Below are 26,217 nucleotides of genomic sequence, written 5' to 3' on the forward strand. Positions count from 1 at the left end.
ACAAGACCTTTTGATCCTCTTTATTATTCATAAGAGTCCAAGCCTGAATTGCTGAACAGTGGTAATAGATGTCTTTGCTTGTACTGTTGTATGCAACCATTTCTCATTTCTGGTAAGAAAAAAATTATCGTCAGTATGATAAACTTCACATGTCAAAGGTAGCTCATATTCATGTACAGAGCTTACTGAGACTTGGCAAAGGGGTCTGCAGGTATTGCCTAATTCTGTGCAAATCATATCCCAACTTGCAGCTTCAGTTTCTCCTCAACAGTGAGATGTTTTCCAAGCTCCTTTAATACCTGAGCTACATTTACTGGGTCAGTGCATTCACAGCTGAAAACAATTTCTACTGTTTCTCTTCCAGTGAAGAAGACCCAAGGGAACAGTAATGTTTTTTAGGAGAATAAATGTCTACATTTCAAGAATCCACTGTTCCTTGTCAGGAAAATTTTGAGCAATTCCTTTGAACAAGCGTAATGGAGAGGGTGAACAAAAACCTGGGGGCATCAGAATTAAGTTATGTGCTGTCTCACATAAGAAAACCTGTGGTCTAGAGTTCAGGTGTTGCTGGCCAGAGAGCCACCAGTGAGATCCAACTACTGCACTTCCTTGGGAGGAAGAGGCCTGTAGACTCTTCTCTGTCTTCTTAAAAATACTTTATTCCAAGCCCTGTTTGAAGTATCAATTCCTGCCAGGTAGGACCATAATGCTAATAGTCAGCATCACTGCTGTGCAGAAAGGGAGGAAAAAGAAACAGCAGCTCTCCAGAGTGTCACTGCAGAATGTTTTATTTATGCTGCTGCAAGTATGTGTCATTGGTCCTCGGACAGGCATCTCAGAGATAGTTTATGCTGAAATGTTTCTAGCCATTAAAGTAGATTCACAGGTGTCAGCAAGTTCAAACTTCAACCAGAACGTTCTTGGTATTTTATTTTTCTTTTTTTGCATAAAGAAGTAAAATGGAAGTCTCAGTTCTCAGGTGGTCTTGAAATTATGCAGCTTGTGCTGGAAAATCTACCTTCCTTGTTTTTCTTCACCTGCCAAGCCCTGTTGATATTTATAAGGATTAGGTTTCTTTGTTTTTTTTTTCTTTCTGGGATGAATTGAGTCCCCTGTTTGTCAGTTCAGAAACTCCACCCACTCAGAGGCTAAGGGGATTCTCAGAAGGCATCTTTCCAGATGGTGTTTGCAGTATAGTACATGTAGCCATCTGACCTGAGTTTTGCCTCAATATGCTGTGTATTTACCATGGGCTCTCCCTCCCTGATTTTCCCCAGATCAGTTTAAACCATTTCATTTACTGAGTCAGTGGGTTTGCATATGAACAGCTGATCAGCAGCTCTGGTGGGCTCTAAAGCCAGAAAGCAAGGTGCCATTGAGCCACTGCCTACCTTCTACGCTTAATTAATTTCTCAGTGGTGTTTCTAGCATCTGAATATTTTGCTGCTGGTTTAACACAGAGAGAGATGTTTGATGCATAATGTTGGGGTATTCCACCAACAGCCCAGATTTAGATTTTTCCAAATGTGCCACTGCTCTGCTTGCAGGGCGCGCTGTGTATGTAGTGCCATCTGCCATCATTGATGCTGTATTCTACAGAATGAATGCCAGCCCCATTCAGAAGTCTTTACTATGGTATCCAGCTCATCTGCTCTGGTTCACTTCAGCAGGTGTGAAAAGACCTGGACTGCCCTGCTGTGAAGCTTAGAAACCATGAAAATCACAGCCAAAAATGCCCATTTGGACACAGTGCCAGTCGATTCACTCAGAGCCAGTTCATTAGAGTTTGTATATTGCACTTTGCCAATGAGCTGATCTCCCACATCTGTTGCCAGCTACTTCTTTCCTTCAAACAGCTGACATGTGTGCAAAGGCATTCATTCCAATTCATCAATTGCCTCAGCTTTTGCTGTAGTGTTACGTTAACAGCTATCAAAGGCTCGCTCTTCCCTCACTCCTGACCATGTAGATGTTGCCTCTTACCTTCTGGCAGGTCTCCAGAAGAGACAGAGGTCTGAAAGCTTCTGCCTAGAAGCTTTCTGAAGCTTCTGCCCTTCTGCTTTACCTCTCAAATTTTAAACTACTAAAATGGCACGGTGAAGTTGCTCCAACTTACCTGTATTAAAAATGTCACACAGTGTGTTGAACAGGGAGTTGGCACTTGGGTCCTAAAAGTGGACATGTGGAGTCTCAGTAAGAGGTGTTGCTTTCTCTGGTATAAATGGAGGGTTTAAAATATCCCATTGGCATTCCAAACTTATTAAAACAAATAGTTAAGTCCTGATCAGTTTCCTCAAGGAAAATTTACTTTACTGGATCTGAAAGGTATAAATTTTCACTTTAAATTCACACTAAAAAATGCCTCAGTTTGCAGGCAATTGAAAATATGGAATACCCAACAATTTCTTGCATCTTGATTGTCTCCTGTTAGGAGTAGCCACACAGACACCAAGTTTGAAGGCATCAGCCTCCTATACCATGAACATTTGTCAGCAGCCTCTCTCACCAGTGTTGCTTCTGGTTGCTGGGTATGAACTCAGCCCTCCTCAGCTGCCTCCGTGGCCATCATGTTGTGAATCTGAAACAGTTCCTGGCTATCCTGCTCGACTCTGCTTTTTCTCTCTGGTGTCTGGGAGGTGAAAATCCTCACACTTGATGCTGTGGTTTCCACTGCCTGTGGAAATAGCCATGGGATTCCATGAATCCTTTCCCAGAACTGTGGTGGGAGTGAGCTGGAAGTCAGACTTGACCAGTGTCCAGACTTGACCAGCTTGTCCCCAGAAGTGCTGTGGGCACCTGTGATGGTTTGCTAGACCACTCAGAATCTTACACATCAGTTTGGGATGTGTGGCCAAAATAATGTAACAAAATGCTTTCACAGACACAAACTGGCATATCTGTTTGTACATTTATCAGTCCTTGGGTCATACAGTACAATGGGTTCCAGGCAAGTCCAATGATTTTTGGACTGGAGAGAGAGAAGAGCCCCATCTAGATTATTCAGTCTCTGTCACAGTTTTGCAGTATGAAGTCACTTCTTTCTCTGTAGCTTTGGAGACAGGCAGATGAACTGGAGTGTTTACCCAAATTCAGAACTGATAATTAATGCAATGGATATCCAGAATTTTGTTCCACCCACTGCAAAATTGTGATCATAAACTAGGAATAATAGCAACACTTCTGTCACTTTGATGCCCACATCTGATTTGGCTGCCAGAACAAACTTACACCATGACATAGGAACAGCAAGCGAAATTAGCAGTTTTGTTTTATGCTGAGAAATGGATATGGATGTTCTGTGCTATCAAAGCAAGGAAGTAATGTTATCAGGTGTTCCTTTGTAAAATACAAACTGAATTCTGAGCCTCCTGACTTTGGTGGTGGCTTTGAAGTGCTGAAAAATAGAGTGCTTTATTTAATATGTATGGACACCAGATACTGTGCTGAACGCTTTCTTGTATCCAAAACATCCATTGTTAATGTAGCTTTAATAAACTCCTTCCTTCAGCATTCTCACCTCTACTGGTTATTGAGATGAAACCCAGCTCCTGAATAGAATATATATGGGTGTTTTACTTGTGCTCTTTATCAACAAAGGGCTAGCTCCTTTTCTTTTTCACAAGAAAATAAGAAGACTATGTTCATATACTCTGGTTTGTGAAGCTAGCCTGATGTGAAAGGAATTTGTTTTTCTTTTTATACAATGAGAGTGAGAAAGTCATAAAATGAGAAAACTACATGAAATAATTTTACATACAGGGATAAATGCATAGAAATTGATTAAATTACATTATCATAACAGAAATGTTAGAAAAATGGTTCCCTGAAGTATTTTAATTAATAAAAAACCCACCAAATTATTACTGAACTTTAATTGAAAAATCTGTATAAACTTGGATGGAAGATAAAAACTGATTTTTGAAAAGGGTATCTGGGGAACAAGGATGTGATTACTAGTGATGCCTGCTTATTGCAGTCTTCTCCCTACGTTTTTTGCTACTACTGCTACTGGAATATAAAAATTTATTACTGAATAAGTTGTTAGTGTTAACTTGAATCTCTTAGGTGGCATCTTAGGGGAGTGTAGTCTTTGTACTGCTCAAAAGAGAGGTATAGTCTTATCCCTGTAAAGTTAGCCACATATGTGAAAGCTAAAACAGACTGTCTAGACTCAACTTTACAAAAAGAAAACAAAAGAGGCCAGTAGTTTCAATGTTTAATAGCATATACTGAGTATTACATGCTTCCACATCTGTGGAGTTTCCTAAAGGGATTGATTATATAAGGATGGGAGAATCAACTTTTTGGTGGTTGGAAAGCAAGGAAAGAGGAATTGATAACTTTGTTAACTTTTGAATAATGTTTGTGATGTTTAATCTCAAATGTTTTATTTCTTCCAGCTACGAATGTCATGGCTCATCCACGGTGTCCTGCTGGGAAATGTCTCCCTGGTGCTGGTGGAGAACAAGACGGGAAAGGAGCAGAGCTGGACGTTCTGGCATTCCGAGAACAGCGAAGCTTTGGGAATATGGCAGTGGATGATCTTACCTCTCCCAGAGATACTGGATAGGTATGAGTTCTCTCCTCATTCTCCTGCATGATGGTCAGTCCTGGCAGCACTAGCTACCTGGTGATGAAGATGGCCAGCATTGCTCCTGGCAGCTGTTCCCTCAAGCAGAAGTGCTTTGTCCTCTGTGAGGCATCTTCTTCATCTGTTAGAAGCAGACAATAAGAATAACTGAGTATTTTGGGCAAAGCACACAGTTTTGCAGCTCCCAAGTCAAAGTTTTAGTTCAAAAACTGATTCCATGGGTAGTCTACAGCAGGGTGCTTAAACTTCTGTGTCTTCGTTTCATTAACTGGGACCCACTCTTTGCATACTGTTCTATGTTGCACGTTTGGTGCTCCCTCATGGTTTGCTAGAGTGGGATGTGAGCTCCATAGCTGATACTTTTTCTGGGTACCAAAGCCCCTGGTGTTCAATGTGTCTAGATCTGAGAATGGAGAGGTGGGAAAAGAGCCTGCTAGAAAATCAGACAAGATTCCATGTGATGGATCATCCTTTGTTTTAGCTGTAGCAGAAGATCACCTTGATAAAGGGCTGTGCCAGTCATGGCTTTTATTCTGGCTTTAAGCACAGAAGGTTTATCTGGTAGCATATGTTTATTTAGAGTGTTGTTTTAGCTGTTTCTTGCCAGTTGTCTTTAAGGGAATACTCTCTTTCATTTTTTACTTTTAATGTGTGATGTTTCTAGAGAAGGCACAGACATACTTCACCTCCTGCTGCCCTGGCCCTTAGGCTGCAAGATGCATCTACCATCTGTGTCATGAGCACTGGTGTCCCTTGTCTTTTTGGAAACCTGTGCCCTAGAAATAATGGATTTCATTAATGGGTAGTTTGCCTTCTCAGAACTTTGAACAAACATTCTATCAGGGTGTCTTTTATCTCCCTGGCACTTGGGGATGCACATAGGCTGCAAATACAACAAGGACACTGCCAGTGCTTTGGTCCTGAATGTATAATTAATATGTGTGCATCAAAGATTTAAAAAATGCCAGCATTAAGCTTATTGTGCAGTCACTGGTAAAGCACCATTTGTAAAAATACCTGGTTGCTTCATTCCCTTCAGCTGTGTTTCCTTTGAAGAATGGTTTATTTTGCCATTATTATTTATGTGATTTATTTCCTAGTGTTGCCAGAGGAATGTTTTGTACCTGAATTATTCTGTACCCTTGTACAATTGCTTTCCTTTAAATTCTCTCTGCCTGCACAGTCAGGCAGAGAACACTTTGATCTTAGGAGTCAGGCTAGCAGTGCTTCATGAGAAATCATGGATTCAGCTGATAACACAGTGCTGACTGTTATGTATAAGGTGCTGACACGCTTACTTGCCCATTGCTTACAGAGAAAGACAGATGGGTCCCCTGAAGGAGGGGAGCTTGTTGGAGGTAAAGACATAAGCAAGGAAAACTTTGAAGTTTTGGTGTCTCTTGAAAAGTTTTTGGCCTTATTTATTCACAGAAACTGCACTATGTTAATGAATTTTTCTTCTAAGATTGATTTAATTGAAACCAATCCTCCCTGGGAAGAAAGAAGCCTCCTGTGAGACTTGAAAATACTGCAAGCATCTTTCTTACCATCTCAAAACCTGTTTCTTAGGAAATCTGGACTGCTGTACAGATTAGGAAGGAATTCTATGGAAGTATACACCAAACTGGTACTGGTGAGACTCCAGTATATAAATGGAGATAAATGACAGTTTTATTGAACTGTAAGAAGTAGTTAACTAAACACAGTGCTGGTGCTGCTGAAAGCTTGCTGTGTCTGTCTTTTTCTAAGTGGTTCCTGTGTCAGAAGCTGTGAGGGTCTGTGTTATAGCCATGACGTTGCAGATTTTCCTACAGGAGGAGCTGAAAGTTTAAATTACCTCAAAGAAGTAAAGCTCTCTAGTAAGGCACACCAGGGTACCAGTTTCACGCAATTTTAAAGCACATTCCATTGTGCCTGGGAAGCTGAATGGAAAGTGTTATTAATAACAAGATAACATGCTCTAAAACTGCTCAAAAGCATGCTTGTTTGAAAGCTGCTTAGCCATAATTTCCATGTTTGGCTTACAGCACTTCAAAGAATCATTAGGAAGACTTCCAAGAAATTAGATCAGCTCTATCTTTAGAAACAGACATTTCTTAAATGTTTGATATCCCTCAGGCTGTTGGGAGAAATTATACTTTGGCAGAAAATCACAGCTAGAACATTTCAGGTGAATTGGCAGTAACAGAAAAGAGGGAGGAGTAAGACAAAGAAGTAAAATTGTGACTGAGGGATGGTAGATATCTGGCTCTGTGTTAGCCTGGGCAACCTTGGACACAAGCAATCACAATTTCACCCTGTGTGAGGTCTTACCTCTTCTGCATGGACTTGAAAGAAGCTGAAGTGCTGGCACTTTACATCTTCCTGAAGTTATCTACCTGCTTTTATTCTGGCAGGTGTTATCAGAACAATCCTCAGAGCTCATGTGTTGTGTTGACCAACAGAGCTGATGAACAGAGCTGTAACCCAGTTCTAAATGCATGGGGGAGGAAGGGCCAAGGGCCTGGTCAAGGATGTGCCATGTGCCATCAAGGCAGCTACAATTAAGAAGCCAGATGTGGGCAAGGACTCCTTAAATTGTTGGATGAACAGGTTGTGCCTACCAGAGGCAAAAGGCATCACCTCCAGAGGTGCTGTATTTTAAGTTGCCAGTGAGATATACTCAATATGATTGAACAATCCTGGCTGTGATTTGTTATCCCCTGTAGAGCCACTTACCTCTCTCTAAAGGATGCATTATCCACAAATCAAATAATCTGCAGAGATTAGTGAAAGCTAGAGAAATGGTTATTTGTACTTACTGGATTTTATATATTAGTGCAATACTACAACATTTGGATTGAGAGTAGAGTAGAGAATCACCTTATTGTAAGATTGTTTGACTTGATGGAAAATTACTATTTGTTTTCCAGTGAAAAGTGATAAGCCTGTCAAGGATTGTTCTTTTTTAATTCACAGAAATGCAAGTAGGAAACAGTCTTAAAAACTATGTTGTACCTGGTAGTTTGGGCTTGCTTTTTTTATATATTTGCTTTTAGTTAGTACATGTGCATTTAAATTTTAGTAATGATAATGTTGTGGGAATGTGACAGCAAGAGCAAACAGAAGCCTGATGTAATTGAAGATGAGTGATTTGTGTAGCTAATAATTAGACATTCTGTTAGTTAAACAGTGTGGTCAAGGTACAGCACATAGATAAAATACAATCACAGGTAACTAAGTGATTCTCTGGAGCTTGCTCTAGGCTGGTGCTCATTATCACCAACACTTAGCAACTGTTTGCTACAGAGTGTGAGAGGTGGAAAAGGATTAACTCTAATAGGCTGAAGCCTGACTGGAAAATTAATGCTTTAAGAAAAAAATTCTAAATATCTTGATTTTTGCTCCCTTGATGAAGCTGAGGGCAGCCATGTGGTGCAGCATGTAGACTAAAAGTTCTCTGGGTTCCTCTACAACCTGGCTGAAGTTGCCTGGAAGTAGATTCCAACAACTTCAGCAACTGAGCCAGCCCAGTCCAGCTCTGGACTTTCAAGGCCTCTATTCTCTACTAACACTGTCCTTTTCTTTTAAAAGATTTCACTGTAACATCTCTAAGGGGAATCTGTTAAAAATAGCTAATATTAATAGTAACCTGTCCCACCTCAGTGCAGTCTCATGACAGAAGAGGACTGTGTGGAAATATAAAAAGAATTTAAATGTGTTTACTGATTAGAAAGGTTTCTTTGGTTTCCTTTCTTCTTAAGTTCAATTTTTTGGCATTACAATATCTAAATTTTCAGCCAGTCTTTATGAGTAGTGTCCAGATGGAGGAAGGAATAAGAGTTTACTTGAGGTCCCTAGAAATTAAATTTTCAGTCAAGAATAGCAGCACCATTTGCCTTGTCACTGATGGCAAGGCCAGGTCATGTCCTTCTAGCAGGGAAGCATGTTCAGAAAGTGAAAAACCAATTTTCTTTTGGTCCCATAGTGCTTAGAGAGCTTCAAAATTATTTTCTTGCTGATGACCTTCTCCTGAACACAGACTGAGAATTTCATTATGTTGGAAGGGATCAGTAAGGTGACTTACCTGGAAGGCTGGGTAAGGATGAGAGCTTCCTGAAGAAGAAAGCAGAAAGGCCTACAGACAGCAGTTACCTCACAGGGTAATATTCTGTTTCAACAAGTCAGAATTCACGTCCCAACAGCTGCACTTGCTATTTTGTTTTAACTGGCTTCATTACCTATTCTAATTTTGCTGACTTGTGGGTTTGACAAACTACACTGGCTTTTGTTAGGTTTTGGTTTCCATATCCATGTGGGATTCCCTTTCAGTCTGTGGGAGTGAGATTGTCTGTTCTGTCTGGCTCCTTCAGCAGCTCTGGTGTCAATGGCAGCCACAGCACCTGGGGAGCCTCTCACTCATTGCAGCAGTAAAAGGAAATGGTCTCATCTCATACCCCTGTATCTCCACCAGCTGTGGCTAAGCACTCTTCTTGTCCAGTAATTTCTCTTGCATTGCTGTGTCTTTCCTTCTCATTCCTTTCAGAATTTATTTATAAGTTTCTCAGTGTCAGGTTTCCCACTTGGAAAGAAAAGGTCCTTGGCAATATTTTTGACCCAGGGGCCTGTTTATTTCATGTTACTCCTAAATTTTCTTGCCATTCTCTAAGAAGAAATAGGGATCCTCCACACAAGCTAATCATGTGTCTGCTTACACATTACTACATATATATCAATTCACAGAATATTCTATGGATATATATTAATTGGACACATCTGCACCCAGATCTCTTCAGTCTGTCTTACATCCACCCTACAAGCCCAGGCTGTGTTGCCCTGAGGTGGCCACACATTACTTTGTTAAAAGCAGTGAGATCAGATCACTGCTCTTCTGCTCTCTAGCATTAATTATGTCTGCCTGTGACTGTCCTCCTTCTGAAAGAGTTATTCTGAAAATGTTGTTCTGTGCATCTGAAAAAGTGGTTTTTGTGACAGTGTGTGCAGAGTACCTGTGACAGATTTTGTGCACGCATGGTTGTCTTTAGTAACACCTTTAAATCTCAATCTTTATTACTAGCTATTAAGTAACTTCCTGCACGGCAATTCTGTCACTGTAACTGAGTTTGGTTAACATGCTTATATTTCTCCAAATAATCTTATTTCCTCTAAATGTATCTTTTATCCCAAATAGTGAGTATTCCTTTGTGAAGTGAGCTAACAATGCATCATTTGTAACAGAGAAGTTAATGGGAACCCGAATGTAATAAGGGTTAGTGACCTGAAATTTCTCCATTCTGTGAATACCTCGGTCTCAAGCAGGTTCAGCTGTAATTATTTTAGCTAGGTAGGGAGAGAAATCATCTCCATCAGAGGCAAAACATTACCAGTTATGAAATGAGATTTGTACGTACAGACACGCTGTGTTCGTGTCACTGTATGGGGGATTGAGTACAGAGGAGATTAATGTTCAATCTTGGTTAATAATCCCTGTCTTTTATGATCAAAAGAAAAAAAAATAATGATTATGAGGCTTTCTAAAATAATGGCATGAAGGCAGCTGCCTGAATCTGGGTAATGAAAATCTGAACTGTCTGTATGAGCCAGGGACAATATTTAGGTGAAATTCAGAGTAGTTACTGAAGGGAGGGAGCTGTAGAATTTGCAGAAAATCACCTTGCAGAGGTCTTCAATGGGGTTTTTTTATTTCCCTTTCATCAGAAGAAGATAAAATACATGCAAAACCTAACATTTCTGTGCAGCGAAGATATAGGGATAGATGATGTGTGCAAAAGAGTTTTGTCCTCATGGAGGCTATACCAACATAGCTATAAATACATCTTCACACTTTCATTTCTGAATTTCCCTCTCTAATAAGCCCCAAATATTTTGGGGAGAACCAGTCTTCTGTTAGAATAAAGAAAAAAAATAACAGTAATCAAAAAGAACGAGCTGAAAGAAAACCCAGGGGGATGTTACAAAGCTCAAATATTGACCACACTGAAATAAAACCCAAGATTCAAAAAACTTGAGGAGTGGGAGACCAGAAGCTTTGATGTTGTCCTGTTTTGGTCAGATTTAACTGAGTTAAATTACACTTTCATAGAACTGTTCATCTGGATTGATATTTCACACATGGGACCAAAGAAACAAACCAAAAAAATGTCATTTTGTGTCATTTCTTATCTGTGACTGAAATATTTGAGCAGTGGTCACCCTTGAGTGGTTTTTGAATGTATGTGAAATTTGTATCCTTCAAACAGAGGAGCTGATGTTCCCCAGAGAGGAGACTGAAAGGAGGAGGGGCAGGGTGTCCCCCTGGTACAGCCTTTCCTATTTGCCTCAAACAGAATTTCTTTTAAAAAGGCCTTTGTATGTTTTTGCTTTCACAGCTCAGCTAACACTCAGCCCTGCAGGGTGGAACTTGTACTGCCCAATTGTCATACATCTAAGGAATCCCTTTCTAGCTGTGCTCCAGGTTGAGTAGGGCAAAAGGAGACAGTTAAGAAGTCATTTCCACCAGTCCTCAAGTCGTAATTTTTCTAATATCCAAGTCATTGAAGTGTTTCATAGCTGCCATGCTTTCATTCCTGTGAAGAAATCTAGCTTACAAGCACAGAATTATCTGATGAGGATCTGGCTTCCACATGAAGAAGTTGCAGGGATTTATTAAGCCACAAAGTCACGACAAAGTTGCCAGCAGTAATTTGGCTGCTCCTGTATAATTGCCTTCAGGAATATTCTTTCCTGGCCATTCACTGCAGCATCTGTGTTTGCAGGGGCTGTGTCTGTGCTGTGCTGAGGCCAGTGGAGATGCAGGGTGTGCAGTCAGCATTGCCCCTCTTTGATCTGTGCACAAACCCCAGTTTGTGGTGGTTGTCACCTCCAGTGCTGTTCTGAGTCACTGCAGTAACATCTGCTGCTGCTGCTGCTTCAGTGTCAGCTCCCACCAAAGTCACAGGGAGTTATTGCACTGATTTCAGGGATCAAACGAAAGGGAGAAAAAAAAAAAGAGGGAGCAAGGGAATGAGGTTGTCTGTGGGGTTTTTTCCATCTCACTGATGTGTGACATTTCCATCTTGAGTTTTGATTAAATTTCCCTTAATTAGCCCATTAAGCTAAAGCCACCAAAGCTAATGATTGAAATGTTGGTTAACTGATGATCTTTTTTCAATGGAATTTGAAAGACATCGTATTTCTAAATTAATAGTGGCATTAAACAAGGGAAGATAAAATGATGAACTATTTGTTGCAGAAATGCTGGTCTCAAGAGAAGGTTTGTACTGAAATTGCTTTCGTGTTAGCAAAAAATAAGATTAATAGGCAACCCAAGCAGCACTGATGGTCCTAATAGTGTTTAGCATTCACAGAATTTTTGTATTTTGGAGGAATTTCTGTCATTTTTCTTCATCCCTGATGAACTTGTGGAAATTTCTCAAGAGTTCTGGTCCCGGTGTTCCTGCAGGTGAAATCAGCAAGGCTGATTCTTAACTTGAATGAACTGTATATAAAAGTAAAAAGCAACCTATTGCATACTGACATGGGCATGTGACATGGCACTCCCTTCAACAACAGAAATACTGATTTGTGTCATGCCTTCAAGGTCTTAGAAACTGAACATTTGATAATTCTCAAAAGAACAACCCTTTATTGACTGAAGAGGCACGACATGAAAAGTGCATCAGTGCATAACACCTTGGGGCATGAACCTTAGGAAATTGCCTGAAGATATTTTTAGAAGTGCTCCATTGCCTGGAGGCAGAAAGAAGGTGCACTGTAGTCTTTGCAGAGGTATCTGTCTCTTATGCTCCCCGAGCTAAAGTCTGCAGTACTGGAGGGAAAAGCTGACAGAGAGCAATTGCTTATTTGTCTTTGTAATTAATTTTACAGCATCGGTTTAACACCTTACAATCATAAATTCACATCAGTGTCCTTGTCTGCAACTGGCATTTATTGTGCACCCTGAGGAAATTGGCTGAGGCTCAAATGCACCAGACTTGGCCTCCTCAATGCAGCACCAATGGTCACTGTGTGCAGGACACTGATTTTCACTCACAGCTGTCTGAAAGATGTGCAGCTGAGCCAGGTTCCACCCTACCTCTTCCTGGGCATTTCAGCAGCACACAACAAGGAAGGAGAAGCTTCTGCTGTATTTTACAGCCTGAGGTAGGTGCTGGTTCTCCATAGCACACCAGAATGTGACCTGTGGTGCTTTAGGACCTGTTTCACCAACAGTTCAATCATCTCTGCTGCTGGCGCTGTGACTTGCAGGAAAAAGGAGATTCAGAGGCCACTGTGTGTGTCCAACAGCTTTTGTTTAAGTCTTGTATGGCATGTCTAAAACTGAACAGCTTATGTTTATGCTAGAGCCTGTAATTTCATTTGAAGTGTTGTAGGATATCAGCTGTAAAGCAAATGAGGGAGGGAGGCAGGGGGAGGGCAGCCAATTCCATCAGAAGCCAATTTAATATCCAAGGATTTTATGTTCCCTTCTGTTCTCCTCCTAGACATACCCACAAGGGGTTTCAGGTATCCCAACTAAGAACTGTGAGACTGCTGGCAGCATCAGACTGCAGTTGCACTTTTTATGGATTTTGGAAGGCTAAAAATATGCTTCTGTGATATTCAGACTTGTATGGATGGAGCTCCCACCTTTTGAGCTAAAAAAGATGGATCATTTAGCAAGGAAAATTGTGTCTTGCAATTTGGAGCTGCCTTTGATGCTAGGGATACTCTTCCTTCACTATATCCACTATTATTTGTGTCCCCTGCTCTTTCATGGCAGCTGCTCATGTCTTTTAGAACACAAAAAGTCAGTTTTAGTGAAGTCTCTCCATATGTGCAAGGCATATCTCCAAGGAGTGAGAAATTTTAGTGTTGGAACATCGTTGCTTTTCTTTACCAGAAATGAAGAAGGAGAAACATCATAACTATAGAAATATTTTCTGTGGTCTGTTCCAAACCCTTTGTACCTTTTGGAGGCTGACAGGAATTTTTCCTGGTTTGAGTTTTTTGCTTTGGTTGTGTCAGCTTTTCTGACTCTGTGCCCAGCTGTAGCTTAGCAAGAACACCAGTTGCAGAAGATGATGACACTCCAATCTACATATCCTCAAAATATCCTCACAAATATCCCTGGGGTCTGGTTTAGCTTTTGCCAAACCTCACTGTCCCCTCTGGAAAGCTGCTCTGTGTTGGAGAACAACGTGGAAGTTGGTTACATTTGCTGACAGGAGTCTCAGTCAAAATCCACATTCAAAACACAGGAATATGCTGTCCCACAGTAAATATGCACATGACCAGGGCAGCTTCACTGGAATTTTGGTTTTGAGGTTGGCTTGCTGGTAAAGGAGAGGTATATTTTAAAACAGTAGGAATCACCAAGACTAATGTAGGAATGCTAATAACATACACAAAGCTGAGAGAAAATATTTTAGACCCAGTGCCATGCAGAAAGGACTAGAGTCTGTGAGAAGAAAAAAAAATTCTGCCAGTGTTTAGATTCTTGCTGCAAGGAAGAGACAGGATTTCTAAAGCCTTTTGAAATAAATAGGGGTGCTCCTCAAAAATACCTTGTTCTGTCATCATTTTCTTGTCTGAACTGAAGCACCTGCAAGAATTCACATTCTGACTGAACATTTATCTCTAAAATATAGAGCAGCAAGCACCAGCAATAGATCTACATTAAAGAGACCCACGAATGGTTTAACTTCTGCTGGTGTAAAACATCAAGATACAACAGAGAATGAGGTTTAAATAATATTTCATATTCACTTGCAGCTTGTTCTATATCCTGTGATCATTTCATGTTTTTATATTCTTGATGCAACCTCTGAGCATTGTATCTGACTGCTCAGCTATGGTTGGCTGCTTTCAGAAATTTTTCTCTTTCCTAAGCAGAGTATTACGGTTTTATGTGGCAGATATGCATCGAGAGAACATGAACTTGCTAAGCTAAGAGAAAACCTAAATCCATGAGTACACACAATTAATGTGTGGTCAGTGTACTGTCAGATTTGAAGTATTTGGTTGTGGGTAATTTTTGCTCATCCTGTTGACTTGTAATATCACTGAGAACGAATTTACAGTGATTTTTCTTCTGGTAATGTAAGAGTGGCATAACTTCCCAGCAGAAGCCAGCTTTCCTTAAATCAGGAAGTGATTTAAGGCGAACCTCCTCAGCTTCTCTAAGGAGATAATGAGTTCTGCTCTTCCTGTGGACTACCCAGTGTCAGTTCCTCTCTTTTGTGACTGCCAGGGCTGTTAGACACCCTTTGCTTCCTACAGAGCGCATCAACACCAAATACTTTCTAAAATTGGTCCAGCCTTTGATTGCCAGTTCCTTTTAGGAGCTCCAAATTACTTCAAGAGCCCTGCCTACTTATTTTTCTTAGCACTTTAGAGTGTAAATCACTTGTGAGATTAAAACCTCTTAGGGGTCTGGTCAGTTGGTTGAGCTTTTATTTGTACCAGAATCCAGGGGACTTTGTTTTCTGACCACATGCATACACACACTTCTGCTTCTGCAGGCTGTTTGTCTGGAGGGAAGAGGGGCAATATGCTGTTATTCTCTCCACCTATATTACTGAATAGCTCCCCTCCTCAGATCATCTTTCCTTGCTAGGAGTGAGGATACTTTCTCTATCAATTTAATATTTTTATACGTGAAAAGTTTTTCTCCGCCATTTAAAAGCTGCTTTAATTGTGAAGAGCTCTGAATTTCATGTTCTTTAGCAGAATTTAATCCCATTTTTTCCAATTTGTGCAGGTTTTGGTTTCAGATCACCGCTTCATGGGAAGAAGGCTCTGATGCCATTATTGCTTTTGACAATGTCTCCCTTAGTCTGGACTGTTATTTAACAAGTAAGTTTCCCTTTTATCTGCAAGTGACTTGTCTTTTATTTGCCATGTAATTGAAATTTGGGAACTGTGGGGAACGGGCTGGGTGTCATTATCTTCCAAAGACTCTTGAAAGGCAAAGGTCTGTGTCAGAAATCACTGTGCTTAGGCAGAGGAACCCCGGTCAGGTGCACCCCTCACTGGTGGAGCCAGGCAGGGAGCAAGTTCCCAGTTTGGCATGAGTGGGCAGTGAGACACAGGGTGTGGGAGATCAGCTTCCAGCTGAGGCAGAACCATCACCTGTCCAGCCAGGCTGATGCAGAAGCCAGTGTGTGATTATAGATTTCCACATGACCTGGTTTGCTGTGTGTCAGTTATCAAAATGAATGACAGTTGGACACTGGCTGGGAAAAGACAAGCATCCTGTGATTGACACTAACTTTGCAATAACACTGGGCACAATACTCCAGTTAAATTAGAACAAGGTTATTTTATTTGGACTGACATGCATTTAAGTGTGAATCAGAAACTAGGATCTTCACACTCTACTGCTCTGGGGAAAAATTTGGATTCTGATCCTGGCTTTGTGATTGACTGGCCTCTAGAATATGCCCAGTCTGTACCTCTGATGGCACATGTAGATTTTTATTAAACATTTGTGTCTGACTCATCTTTCATAATCTCATGCATAGTGAATTGCTTAATTTGTAAATGTGTTCAATGATCTGTCACTCTGTACCTCAGACCAACAACTTACATGAGGGCTGGAGAATTGCTGCTCTGAACAAATTAAACTTCTGCCTTGGGCTGAGCAACAGAACTTGAGCACATCCTTTCTTCTCCTACGCTTGGAGCTGCAACCTCTGTAGCCCTGTTTGGACTGAAAACCTCTAAACCACTTCTGCAGTCAGAATGTTTCATCTGCTTTGTGTTATGTTAATTTGCATTGCCTGGGGCATGAGTCTCTCCATTTATGCTGTAATACCTCTTGGGTTCTGTGCACAAGTGCAATATACCTCAAGTTACAGTATTCAAAGAGATCTTAAAATTAGGATAGAATTAAAGAAAATTCCTCCTGCTTTTACTGGCTAAAAAAATTTTTATAACAGTTGCTAAAGATTTTCTTCTGTATTTCTACTTTGTGTCTTCTTTCACTTAATGTTTTGCCTACCACTCATTCCTGTTTATTTTCCTTTTGTCTCCGTTCCATAACAACAATGGAAAGTAAATCTGCTCATTCTTTTAATAATGTTAAATCCTGTGACTGCAGGCTCTTATTCTCAGCACAGAAGTCTCCAGCCCTTATTTTAGCTTCAATTTTGAGTAACATAGTGACTCAGTCCCCCTCAGCCATAAACCAATCTGTGATTTCTTGTTTTCTAGTCAGTGGAGAGAAGACACCTCGAGGTACCACTCCAGAGTCAAACAATTTGCTCACCAGTAGAGGTGGCCAGAAGAAGTTTGGATGGGAACAAAAGCTCCTGGGAAATCTCCAGCTCAGCAGTGCCCCCTTTTCTGATCCAGCAGGTAACTGTCTGAGAAGCATCATCAGACAGGAGAGATTTCCAACTAGCACAGATTTCATTTAAATGTGGCTAAATGCATTTTTTCCCCAAAGCCTTTGATTAGAGCTTTTCCCAAGTCTCTTACAAACAAAACAAACATGCTCTAGAAAGAGATTACCTTTAGCTGCTAACTGTAATTTGGTTTTAACTGTAACAGGCTGCCAGCTGGTCAAAGAACCAGAGAGGGCCCCTTGAAGTAAAAAATGGGTTTAAACTGTAAGATAAGTGTGTTTGGTGTCATGGTCATCTAAAAATGGGCAGAATCAAAGTGAAGTGTCCAAATTGACTGAGTTTAGCATTTATTAACCTGAACACCCAACTCTGGTTGATACAGACTTGATTTGAACTAACATAGCCTCACTTTTTCAGTAGATACTCATTGTCCATTTGAAACAGTACAGTACTGGACTTAGTTGGAAATGTCAGTCTTGTATGTTCGTGTTACTTTATTCTCCCTTACCCTTCAGCTCCTCTTTCCAACCTAACTGTAATTAGCCCTTCCCACCTAATCAGCCTTTCCAACCTAACTGTGCTCCCATCACTGTCTCCCAAATGTTTCCCTCTCTCCTTTCCCAGGCTTTCCCACATATCCACAATATCTGTTTTGGGCCCCAAAGGTACATTTCCATTTGAATTGGCTTCCTTCCCTCCTCCTTGCCAGCCTCTCTTCCTAACAGGTTCAAGCAGCCACAACCTCCAGCCTGCGTGGGGCAGCAGGGCTGGCCATGGAAGTGAGGGCTGGCTGCAGGAGACAGAAGGGCTTGTAAGAACTGCAACCCCCAGCACCGTGTGCAGCTGTTTCTCCTCACTTAGGGCAGCTACCTGCCAATTTGAAATACCTCCCCTCTTAAGTTAGAGAGCAGGGTTGATAAATGCCTCCTTTGCCCTGTCATTAAGCCTAAGGATTTGTTCCTGCTGCCTCCTTCTCTCCCACTCTTCTGCTAAGAAGAGTTTTTTGCATCTGTTCTTTTCTAGTCTGTATTTCACTTTGCTACCTGCAGTGTTCTGTTGAGGTGTGTGGACTAATGGTGTTAGCTCTGATGCTAACAACAGTCTGGTCAGTGTGGCCAAAAGCCCCACAGAGCCCTGAAAGCCTCCCTGAAAAGCTGCATCCATGAGCCCACCCCGTGCTGCCACAGCAGGGCAGCTGCTGCTGCCTGAGCTCTGGCAGCAGAGGCTGAGGGACAGCCTGCAGGGTCAGCTGAGTCCCCATCACATGGAGTTTACTGATATTTTATGTGCTGAGCATCAAACAGCAAGAAAGGTGCAGAAGCGCTTCCAGGAGCCCCGAGGGAGTGAGACAGAGGCAAAGAGCCCATAGGAGAGGGTGCTGAGCTGGGTGAAGCTGCACTTCAGCCATAAAGGTTGTGTTTAGCTCTCTTACAGATGCTGTGTGTAAGCCTGGGCTGTCACAAAGGTATAATTTACAAAAGTATCTTTATATGTTCTCTTTGAAGATCTTTTGAAGTTCTCCCTTCAATATCTGTATCTCTGTTTCCTGCCCTGGAAACAGTGGAGTTGTCTTTTAAGTGCTCTCAGTATTGCCCTTGGGTCAGTGATCTCATGGTAGGATCTGTAGGCAGGGGTAGATTATGGATTTCTGGCTGACTTCCTGTGGGTGGTGATGTAGTTTCCTGAGGCAGCTATACATTGCCTTCCAGGGTACCTTCTGTTTTAGCAACAGAAAAAAAAAAGCATTCGATTTTAAATGCAAAGTTAATGTAAAGTGTGTGTGGGCTAGAAATCCTGTGGCTGTAAATTTTTGTGAGAATTTTATTTCCTACTTGTCACTAGACTTGACATCATCTAGCTCTTCTGCTCCCTGTCCTGTCTGAGGAATTCAATTTAAAGAAAGGCTTGGATGGTAGAAATAAAGGGAATCAGATTGCATGAGGGTAGAAGAGAAGGTCACTGAGGTTCTTTGAGCAATTAAAATAATTTGTGATGACCTTGGGGTGAAAATTCAAGGCAATTTCAATCTAAAACAGCTTGCCTATTTTCTGGGCTTTATCCTTGGTCTTGTTCATATTCTGTCTAAAATTGTCTCTAGCCCTTGGGGTTTGAAATTACTCCTGCAGCAATTTTCTCCCCTTGTGCCCTCAGAGTAGACAGGGCAGAAACAGAGAAGCTGAGTGGCAGCCTCTTGCAGTGAAAGTCATTGCATTTCTGAGGGTCTCTGCAGCACCAAATTCCCTTTTCCCTTTGTGTTGCTGAGCCCCTGCTTGCTCTCAGGAAACACTGCAGATGCTGGTTTGGTCCCTGGGCTATGTATTTTACCCAGCTTCAATCTTGTTTCTTTCTGCATCCCGTAATGCATTTAAGAAACCTCAGGCTGATTCTGAGAAGGCCTTTCCTTTGATGGGCACATATTTACTGTAGTGTGAGTGAACCAACAGCATCAGCACCACCCTGAAGTCCCAAAGACTGCACTGACCAGTATGAGCTCAGCTAAAAGTAATTACAGTTAATAGGATCTTTGACTTGTGTGATGGATCACATACTATAATACTGCCTTCTTAAGAAATCTTACTAAAACAAAGAACTGTGCTCCTAAAGCTGATGAGACTACAGGATAATAAAATGCCCTCCCTAAGTCTCCAGGCCAGTTCAGCCTTCGCAGCAGGAGCTACAGCCTGAAAGACAGGTAGCACTTTATTTACACAACATTAAATCCAAACAAGCTCACTTGTTTTCAAGGGCAGGGACCCTCCACTTGTTCCTTTGTATCTGAGCACAGCCTCTTATATACATACCTGCTGCTTTTGCCTGTGCTTGGAAATGCATTTCCAGCAGAATTGATGGCTGGCACCACCAGGCCCCCTGTCCTCTCTGTTCTCAGGCCCTGCACCCTCAGACTTGCTTCTTCAGCCTTGCCACTGTTGGTCATGGCTCAGAGGACCTCCAGGTCATGCACACTGGAGACTCAAAACACACCATACAGCCACGCTGTCAAACACCTTAAAGCTTCCAGAAATGTGTTACCCACTGCAGTGTGTCACACTGGGATCATGAACACTCCAGGTAGAATAAGACCTGAAATGTCTACAGTAATGTGGTGTTGTTGCTCTCTCAAGTTCCTTGATGACCAGGACCAGCACAGAAACATTCCTGTGGTTTTCAGATCGAACAGCTACTTGCAGTGCAAGGTGGCCATTGGATAGATGTTCACAGGGCAGTGCAAATGCTTTCCTTTTCTGTTAACTAATAATGTGTTATTTGCTGGAATACCAGCTTCTTGCTGAAAGGTTGCAGGTGAAACTTGATTCTAGAAGCAGCCTGAAAAAACAGTTGTAACAAGGTCTGCATATGCCAGAAGACTGAATCAGCTTTAATGGAACCAGGATTTTTCATTGAGATGGTTAAATTGTACAAAAGGCTGAGTGCTGTTTATTCTGTTGTAAATCCGGGCTTACTTTGGCTTTGCTTTTAAATTGGTTAGGTATTAGTTTAAGTAAAACTGAAAGCTTCTCAAACCATACTATCATTCAACTACCAATTAAAAAGTCAATTTATATCAAACCAATGCAATTTCCTTTTATACACAAGGCTAGAATATGGGAAATTCAGGCATCTAAAGATACAGTGAGCAATAATGAGGAACTCGAGGTAAACAAATTACTATCACAGAAGCTGAAGGAGACAAAATAGGATTCTCAGTAGGCAAAAGGAGATAACAAGACACAGAGCAATCAAGCTTTAATTAAAGATTTCTAGTGCTTCTGAATAGGCTTTAAATACCATGAGGATAGCCTCTCTTTTGATGTTTCAGCTTCTCTTCTGTCCCACTGACAACTTATTCATGTCAGGGCACACAGTACAAAAATGGCATGTTGTGCAATGTGCAAAAACATTAACCTTTTCCCCCCCTCAAATCTTGCATTGTTTTGTCCCTTCTGCTCTGCACATCCACCAGCCATTGTGCAGCCCTGATTTCATGCATGGAAACTGCCATCAAATAATTTTCTTACCCAAACTGGGATACTGTTTTCCTGCAGTCTCTTCCCCACAGCATTTAGTGGTTGCACAGATTTTGTGTTTTCCATCAGGGAGAGTCCTGTTTTGAGCACTTCCATGGCTGTTTCTCGGAAGAACTCTCAGTCACATTACTTAATCAGATGAAGGAGCTGAAAGGGACAGCGGAGCAAGTATTAAGTAAAAGAAAATTACATTTGGTTGCTCTTTGTATGCAATTATACTAACTGAACTGTTGGTATAATGCAATAAAGGTATCTGCAGAATTGTATTTTTGTATTATGCATCAATTAACACAGTAAATAACAGCCCAGTGCCCTCCCCCCAACAAATGTAGCATTCTAAACAGTGATGGAGATGTTCAGACACAACAGTGGGATCTCACAATATGTAGGTATGAATTTCTTCATTGCAGTGTTTACACTTGCTTTCTCTGTAGGATTGAAAATAGCAACGGTGCAATACTGAAAATCAGCATGCAACCAGATACAACCTAGCAAAGTTGAATTGGCATAATTGCTCTCCAGAGTTAATCATGCACTTGAAATAAACAGGGCAATTCACAGGTTTCAGACCTACACTTCAAAGCTGCTCACTCTTAAGAATGGCAGTTTAAATTATACAGAAACTGCTGTAAATCTCAGAAAATGTTTTAAATAATTTTTCTACCTCCACCCAACTTGGTCTTTGTTACCTAATGTGCATTTCTACCATCCTTTGTAATTATGAGCAATATGAAATTCCAAAAAGGTTGCTGGCATGTATCATTATGGAAGACTCTTTGTGAATCATAAAAGGGAAAAGAAATTTGTTTTCTTCATGCTGCTTTGTTAGTGCCTGGTTTCAGAAGGTGGCAAGAAACAAGGCGTTGCCATTGCTGTCCAGAATCAGTACTGCTCTTACCCTCTTACACTGACCACAGTTTCTTACCAGAATGCCCTGAGACTGTTCCTTATTTATAAACACTTGAGAAAAGTCTAAAGTATGAATCAAGCTTTTGAGTATTTCTTTGAAATACCTTAGTATTTCTTTGAAATACTCAGTATCAATCACGCATATGTTTGCCGTCACTGCAGATGCTCCTCCTATTGAACTGAAAGACCTATCCAAGTCTTCCACTGCTGCTCTCATTCAGAAAATAAAGATAGAAATAGTAACTCCAGAAAGGGTGGAAAAGCCGACCTCTCTTAGTCTAGCCATACCTCAGTAACTGGTTCTTGTATTGCTGGCAAGACTCACTAATTTCTATGATCATTTTATAGCCCCTTAATAGCATTTTGTAGGCACACTTAACAGGTATGAGACTGTGATTGTGAGCACAACCTAGTTCTGCCATTTACCATCATCTTTCAACCCCTGCCCCATTAATCTCTGGCAAATTCAATCCTGGGAAAGGTAATAATCTCCAATTACTGCTCACAGAACACTGTTAAATGGCAGAACCCATAGCAAAATTGAAATCTTTACCTCACTGAGCATGTTTCTTATGTATGCTTGTAGTGTATTTTGCCTACAGGCTTCCAGCGTGGACCACTGGAATTATCGGTAATGCATAACTGAGATTGCTCATGCACTGAGTAAAATCTACAGCTCTCCACACAACCCATGGGGCCAGTGGCAGCCAAATGTTAGTGAAGATTATGGTGGGCAGTTTCCTGTAAGCCCCTGATTTCCCATATTGGCCAAATATTGGCAGGCAAGGGAAGTTTATGGAAGTTTTTACCAATAGATGAAGCAAACATTCCACTTGGTCGTGGCATCAAGCTAGATGGCATCTGCCTGAGACGAAGAGGTAAAATGGACTCTGTGAGGAAGAATTAATAGTATCCAAAAGTTTAGCCACTGGGGTTCTTATGCTTCTGAAACATGAGAATTTATAGCCCTCATGAATGTGGATTTCTACTCTGTTGGAAGTAGGACTGGCCTTTTGGTCTGAATAGAGCTTGTCACAGCAAGTTACACAAACTGTCTACACACTATTTTAAAGCACTGATGCATTTCACTTACATGTTACTCTAGGTTCCAAAATAAGCCAAGTACCATGGTGCTTGGTTGGAAATTTGCTCAAATCACTAAAGTTTTGGTTGGCAGTGGGTTTAAACTAGGTTCAAACCAGCTGGATTTGACAAATGCCAGCTAATACATTTAGACCCTTGAGGTATAGCCAGAATGCCTCTGTCTGTTTTGGGGCATGGAGTTTGTGAGCTGTACACATGCCAATAAAATTGCTTTCCATGTTAGAAGTACAAATGTGCCTCAGGCTTTGTCCCATGGTTTTCTCTTCAGTGTTGCTGGTTGTTATTTGCAGCAGCGCCTGCAGCAGCATTGCCTAGGGCTGCAAGTAGTATCAGAGCTTCTAACAAATCAGTCATTTTAAGTCTTGTGGGGTTTTGTTCATTTTGTTTTCCAAGAGCAGGACATTACTCCCCTCTTGCTGTGGCTGAAATCCAGCACCTTGATTGCTGTGCATTTCATGTATCTAGACAAGCTGTGTGAAACCTAGAATTTCTGCTGTGCAAAAGGATGAGCAACTGTGTGTGTAAATATATCAGTCAGTGAATTCATTACAGAAAGAAAAGTTATGAAGGAAGAAATTTTTTTTCAATTGTTTTAATAGAGCCAAAAATACATTTTTTTTGCAAAATGTTGCTTCTGGGACCTTGCCAGTTGTTGGGGGGCTTGCCAGGGAGCAGGAGGCCAGGTGAGTGGGTGAACATGCAGAAACTTAATCTTTCCTCTGCCATGTTTCTTTTAGAAGGGAGGATTCTATCTAAATTGAACTGATGTATAAATTATTCACTGAAATGTAGTCCTCCAATCTGAATCTCCACTATTTTTTCCCCCTCCACCTCAAACAGATATTTCCATTCTTTAAACCTGGGTAGCATGTTGCAACTACCAATTGCAGAATATACAGGGACCCTACATTAAACTGCCTGTTGTTTTTTGTCATAGGAATGTTGAGCTGTTTCTGAACATTGGGTACATGTAACTTGTGTGAAGTTGGGCAGAATTCCACAATCTGCTAGTTTTTGGGGAGCTTTAGCCTGGAAAGTCCTGCTGTTTTTCCCCCAGTGTGTGAGGTGCTGGCAGTGTTATCCTGCCACACACTGCAGGAGGAAGGAGGGATGTGTTGTGCACTATGAAACAGATCACAGCTATTCACAGAGGGAAAAAATCTATGCTCCTCACCAAGCTACTTAAGGATTTTCGATTCAGTGCTGCTGCTTTAGTCTTTGGAGATCAAAATAATGCTTCAAACTGAATTACTGTAAACTGCTGTGGCATGCAGCAACCTGTAGAAATGCTCTCTCCAAGCTCATAAGACATGCTGCAGTCATTTCTAGAATCAAGAGAAAATCAATACTTTGCATGGAGTGAAATCTTACTTTTAAGAAAGTAGTGGTGGGTTATTAAGGCAGGCAGTGCTCTGTTTTGCTGCTGGGTTAGAGGTTTCAGCTCTTGGGCTGTTGTATCTGCACACTGAGAGCTGGCTTTGTGAAATGGTGGGGAGGGGGGAAGTGTGGGAGTTTAAGTCTGTATCCAGAATTGTAACTAAGATCCATCTTTCCTAATTATCTTGAAATGAGGGGAAACTTCTTCCTGTGTCATATTATGTCCCATTGATTCAGTGACAAAGCTGTTCCATGTTGGACTGGTTTTCAGTATTTATAAACAGGAGTAGGGCTGTTTGCACATCAGTGCAGCAATGACAAATGAGGAGATCATGCAACACCCGGCTGTAGATTTTACTAAAATCCCTGCTGGTTTAAATCAGGTGCAGTCTCTCCATGGACTTCACTTGGGCCAGACTTCCTGCTGCAATGGTTTGGGCAAAGATAACTACCCAGCTCTGCTAGTTCTGAAACACGTTTTCCTGTTCTTGTCTACCTAAATAAAGCAAATACATATTCTTGCTAGTCCTGGCTGCAGCACCTGCAGAATCTGGGAGGCTCTACAGACAATCTTGTATGCACCACTGTATCCATTACAACAGGACCACTTCAGAAACCCAAGATAACACCTCCTGTGCTCAGTCATCTCCAGGTTCCATTGTACTCCCTGGTATAACATATCTGTGGTTTTTCTTTCCCCATCCTCTCAAGCTCTGAAAACTCAGATTGACTAATCTCAAATTGCCAGCAATGTCTGCCTTTACTCTGATACTGCCTCTGCACTGCAAGTGAGCCCCCTCTAGTCTGCCCTAAAGGCAGAAAATACAAAAGCTGTTCTGGTTGCTTCAGTTCAGAGTCTGAAGGTGTAAGGTGTACAGCAGAAGGACATTCTCCTTCTGTTCAACCAGGGCTTTTGGGGAACCAGAGGGCCATTTCAAAGCATTTTGGAATAAGATGTAGTTCACTGATCCCCAGTCCCTGGAACCCAGTGGGAGCCAAGAGCAGCCAGTTTCAGGTCCAGCTGTCCAGCATGTGTATTACATGTGGAATCATCTAGAGAGGAGTTTGCAAAGGTCAGATAGGCAGATACCTAAGGAACCTGTATTATTTCAAGGGACTAAATCAGAAATGTAAAGCTTAACCACAGCAGCAGTCTGCACATGCTGTGGCCTGTCCTAGGTTTTATCACTTCCAGTTTTCCATTTTGATTCTCTCATGTTTTAGGCTTATTGTCTCCTTGAAGGTCACCCACATCTACCTTTGGGAACATGTTTGATATTTCACTGGAGACATCCAAGTGGCTTCTTATTGTTCCACTTACCTGCCTGCTTTACTAAACATATGTTTCAGTGCAGGTGGCTAAACCCGCTGGGGTATTGCAATGTTAAATCACTGTGATAGCTGACAGAATGAGTCTCTCATCTTCCAGCTACTGTGAGATTTTCCTTTGGGTTTGGGGTGGGTTTTGCAAGGGTAAACATAAGTAACTTCTGGTGCCAAACTGTTCAGAGCTACTGAAGCATTTTGCTTTAGTAACTTCTAGACCTTTCTTCCTTAGGCGCCTTTACCCTCTTACCTGTTGTTTTAGGGGGTACATCAGAAGCACAGGAAGAGAGGAAAATTATTCCATTTGCTGTCTAATAATTTTAAGATTTCATACTGCCACCCACTGCAGAAGGATTGGAGAAATAAGTGAAATTAATATGTAAATAAAACAAGTAACAGTGACAAAAGCTGTAGAGGACCCTTGCAGGGGAGTTTTGAGAAGGGATGGTGTAGATTTTTCAGAGAGGTGGGATTATTCTCTCAGCAGTACTTGGATTGGAAAATTTTTTTACAGAGTGGTAATTTTGCACGACACTGTATTACCAACATTTTTCAG

At 41.3% G+C, this 26,217-nt stretch overlaps 1 protein-coding gene across 3 annotated transcripts in view; it reads left to right on the forward strand.

The window, feature by feature from the left end:
• ALK (ALK receptor tyrosine kinase) overlaps positions 1 to 26,217 on the forward strand; it is a 307,302-nt gene that overhangs the window by 242,497 nt on the left and 38,588 nt on the right. For all 3 annotated transcript variants that reach the window (XR_013181530.1, XM_077176040.1, XM_077176041.1), the window contains exons 9-11: positions 4,401 to 4,570; positions 15,333 to 15,427; positions 16,787 to 16,930. Coding sequence is in view for 2 of the 3 variants with exons in the window: in XM_077176040.1 (XP_077032155.1) it covers positions 4,401 to 4,570; positions 15,333 to 15,427; positions 16,787 to 16,930 (409 nt within the window). In the remaining variant the exon portion in view is untranslated. The remainder of the gene's footprint in view (positions 1 to 4,400; positions 4,571 to 15,332; positions 15,428 to 16,786; positions 16,931 to 26,217) is intronic.

This window comes from Agelaius phoeniceus, chromosome 3 (genome assembly GCF_051311805.1).
Source record: "Agelaius phoeniceus isolate bAgePho1 chromosome 3, bAgePho1.hap1, whole genome shotgun sequence".
Lineage (NCBI taxonomy): Eukaryota > Metazoa > Chordata > Aves > Passeriformes > Icteridae > Agelaius > Agelaius phoeniceus.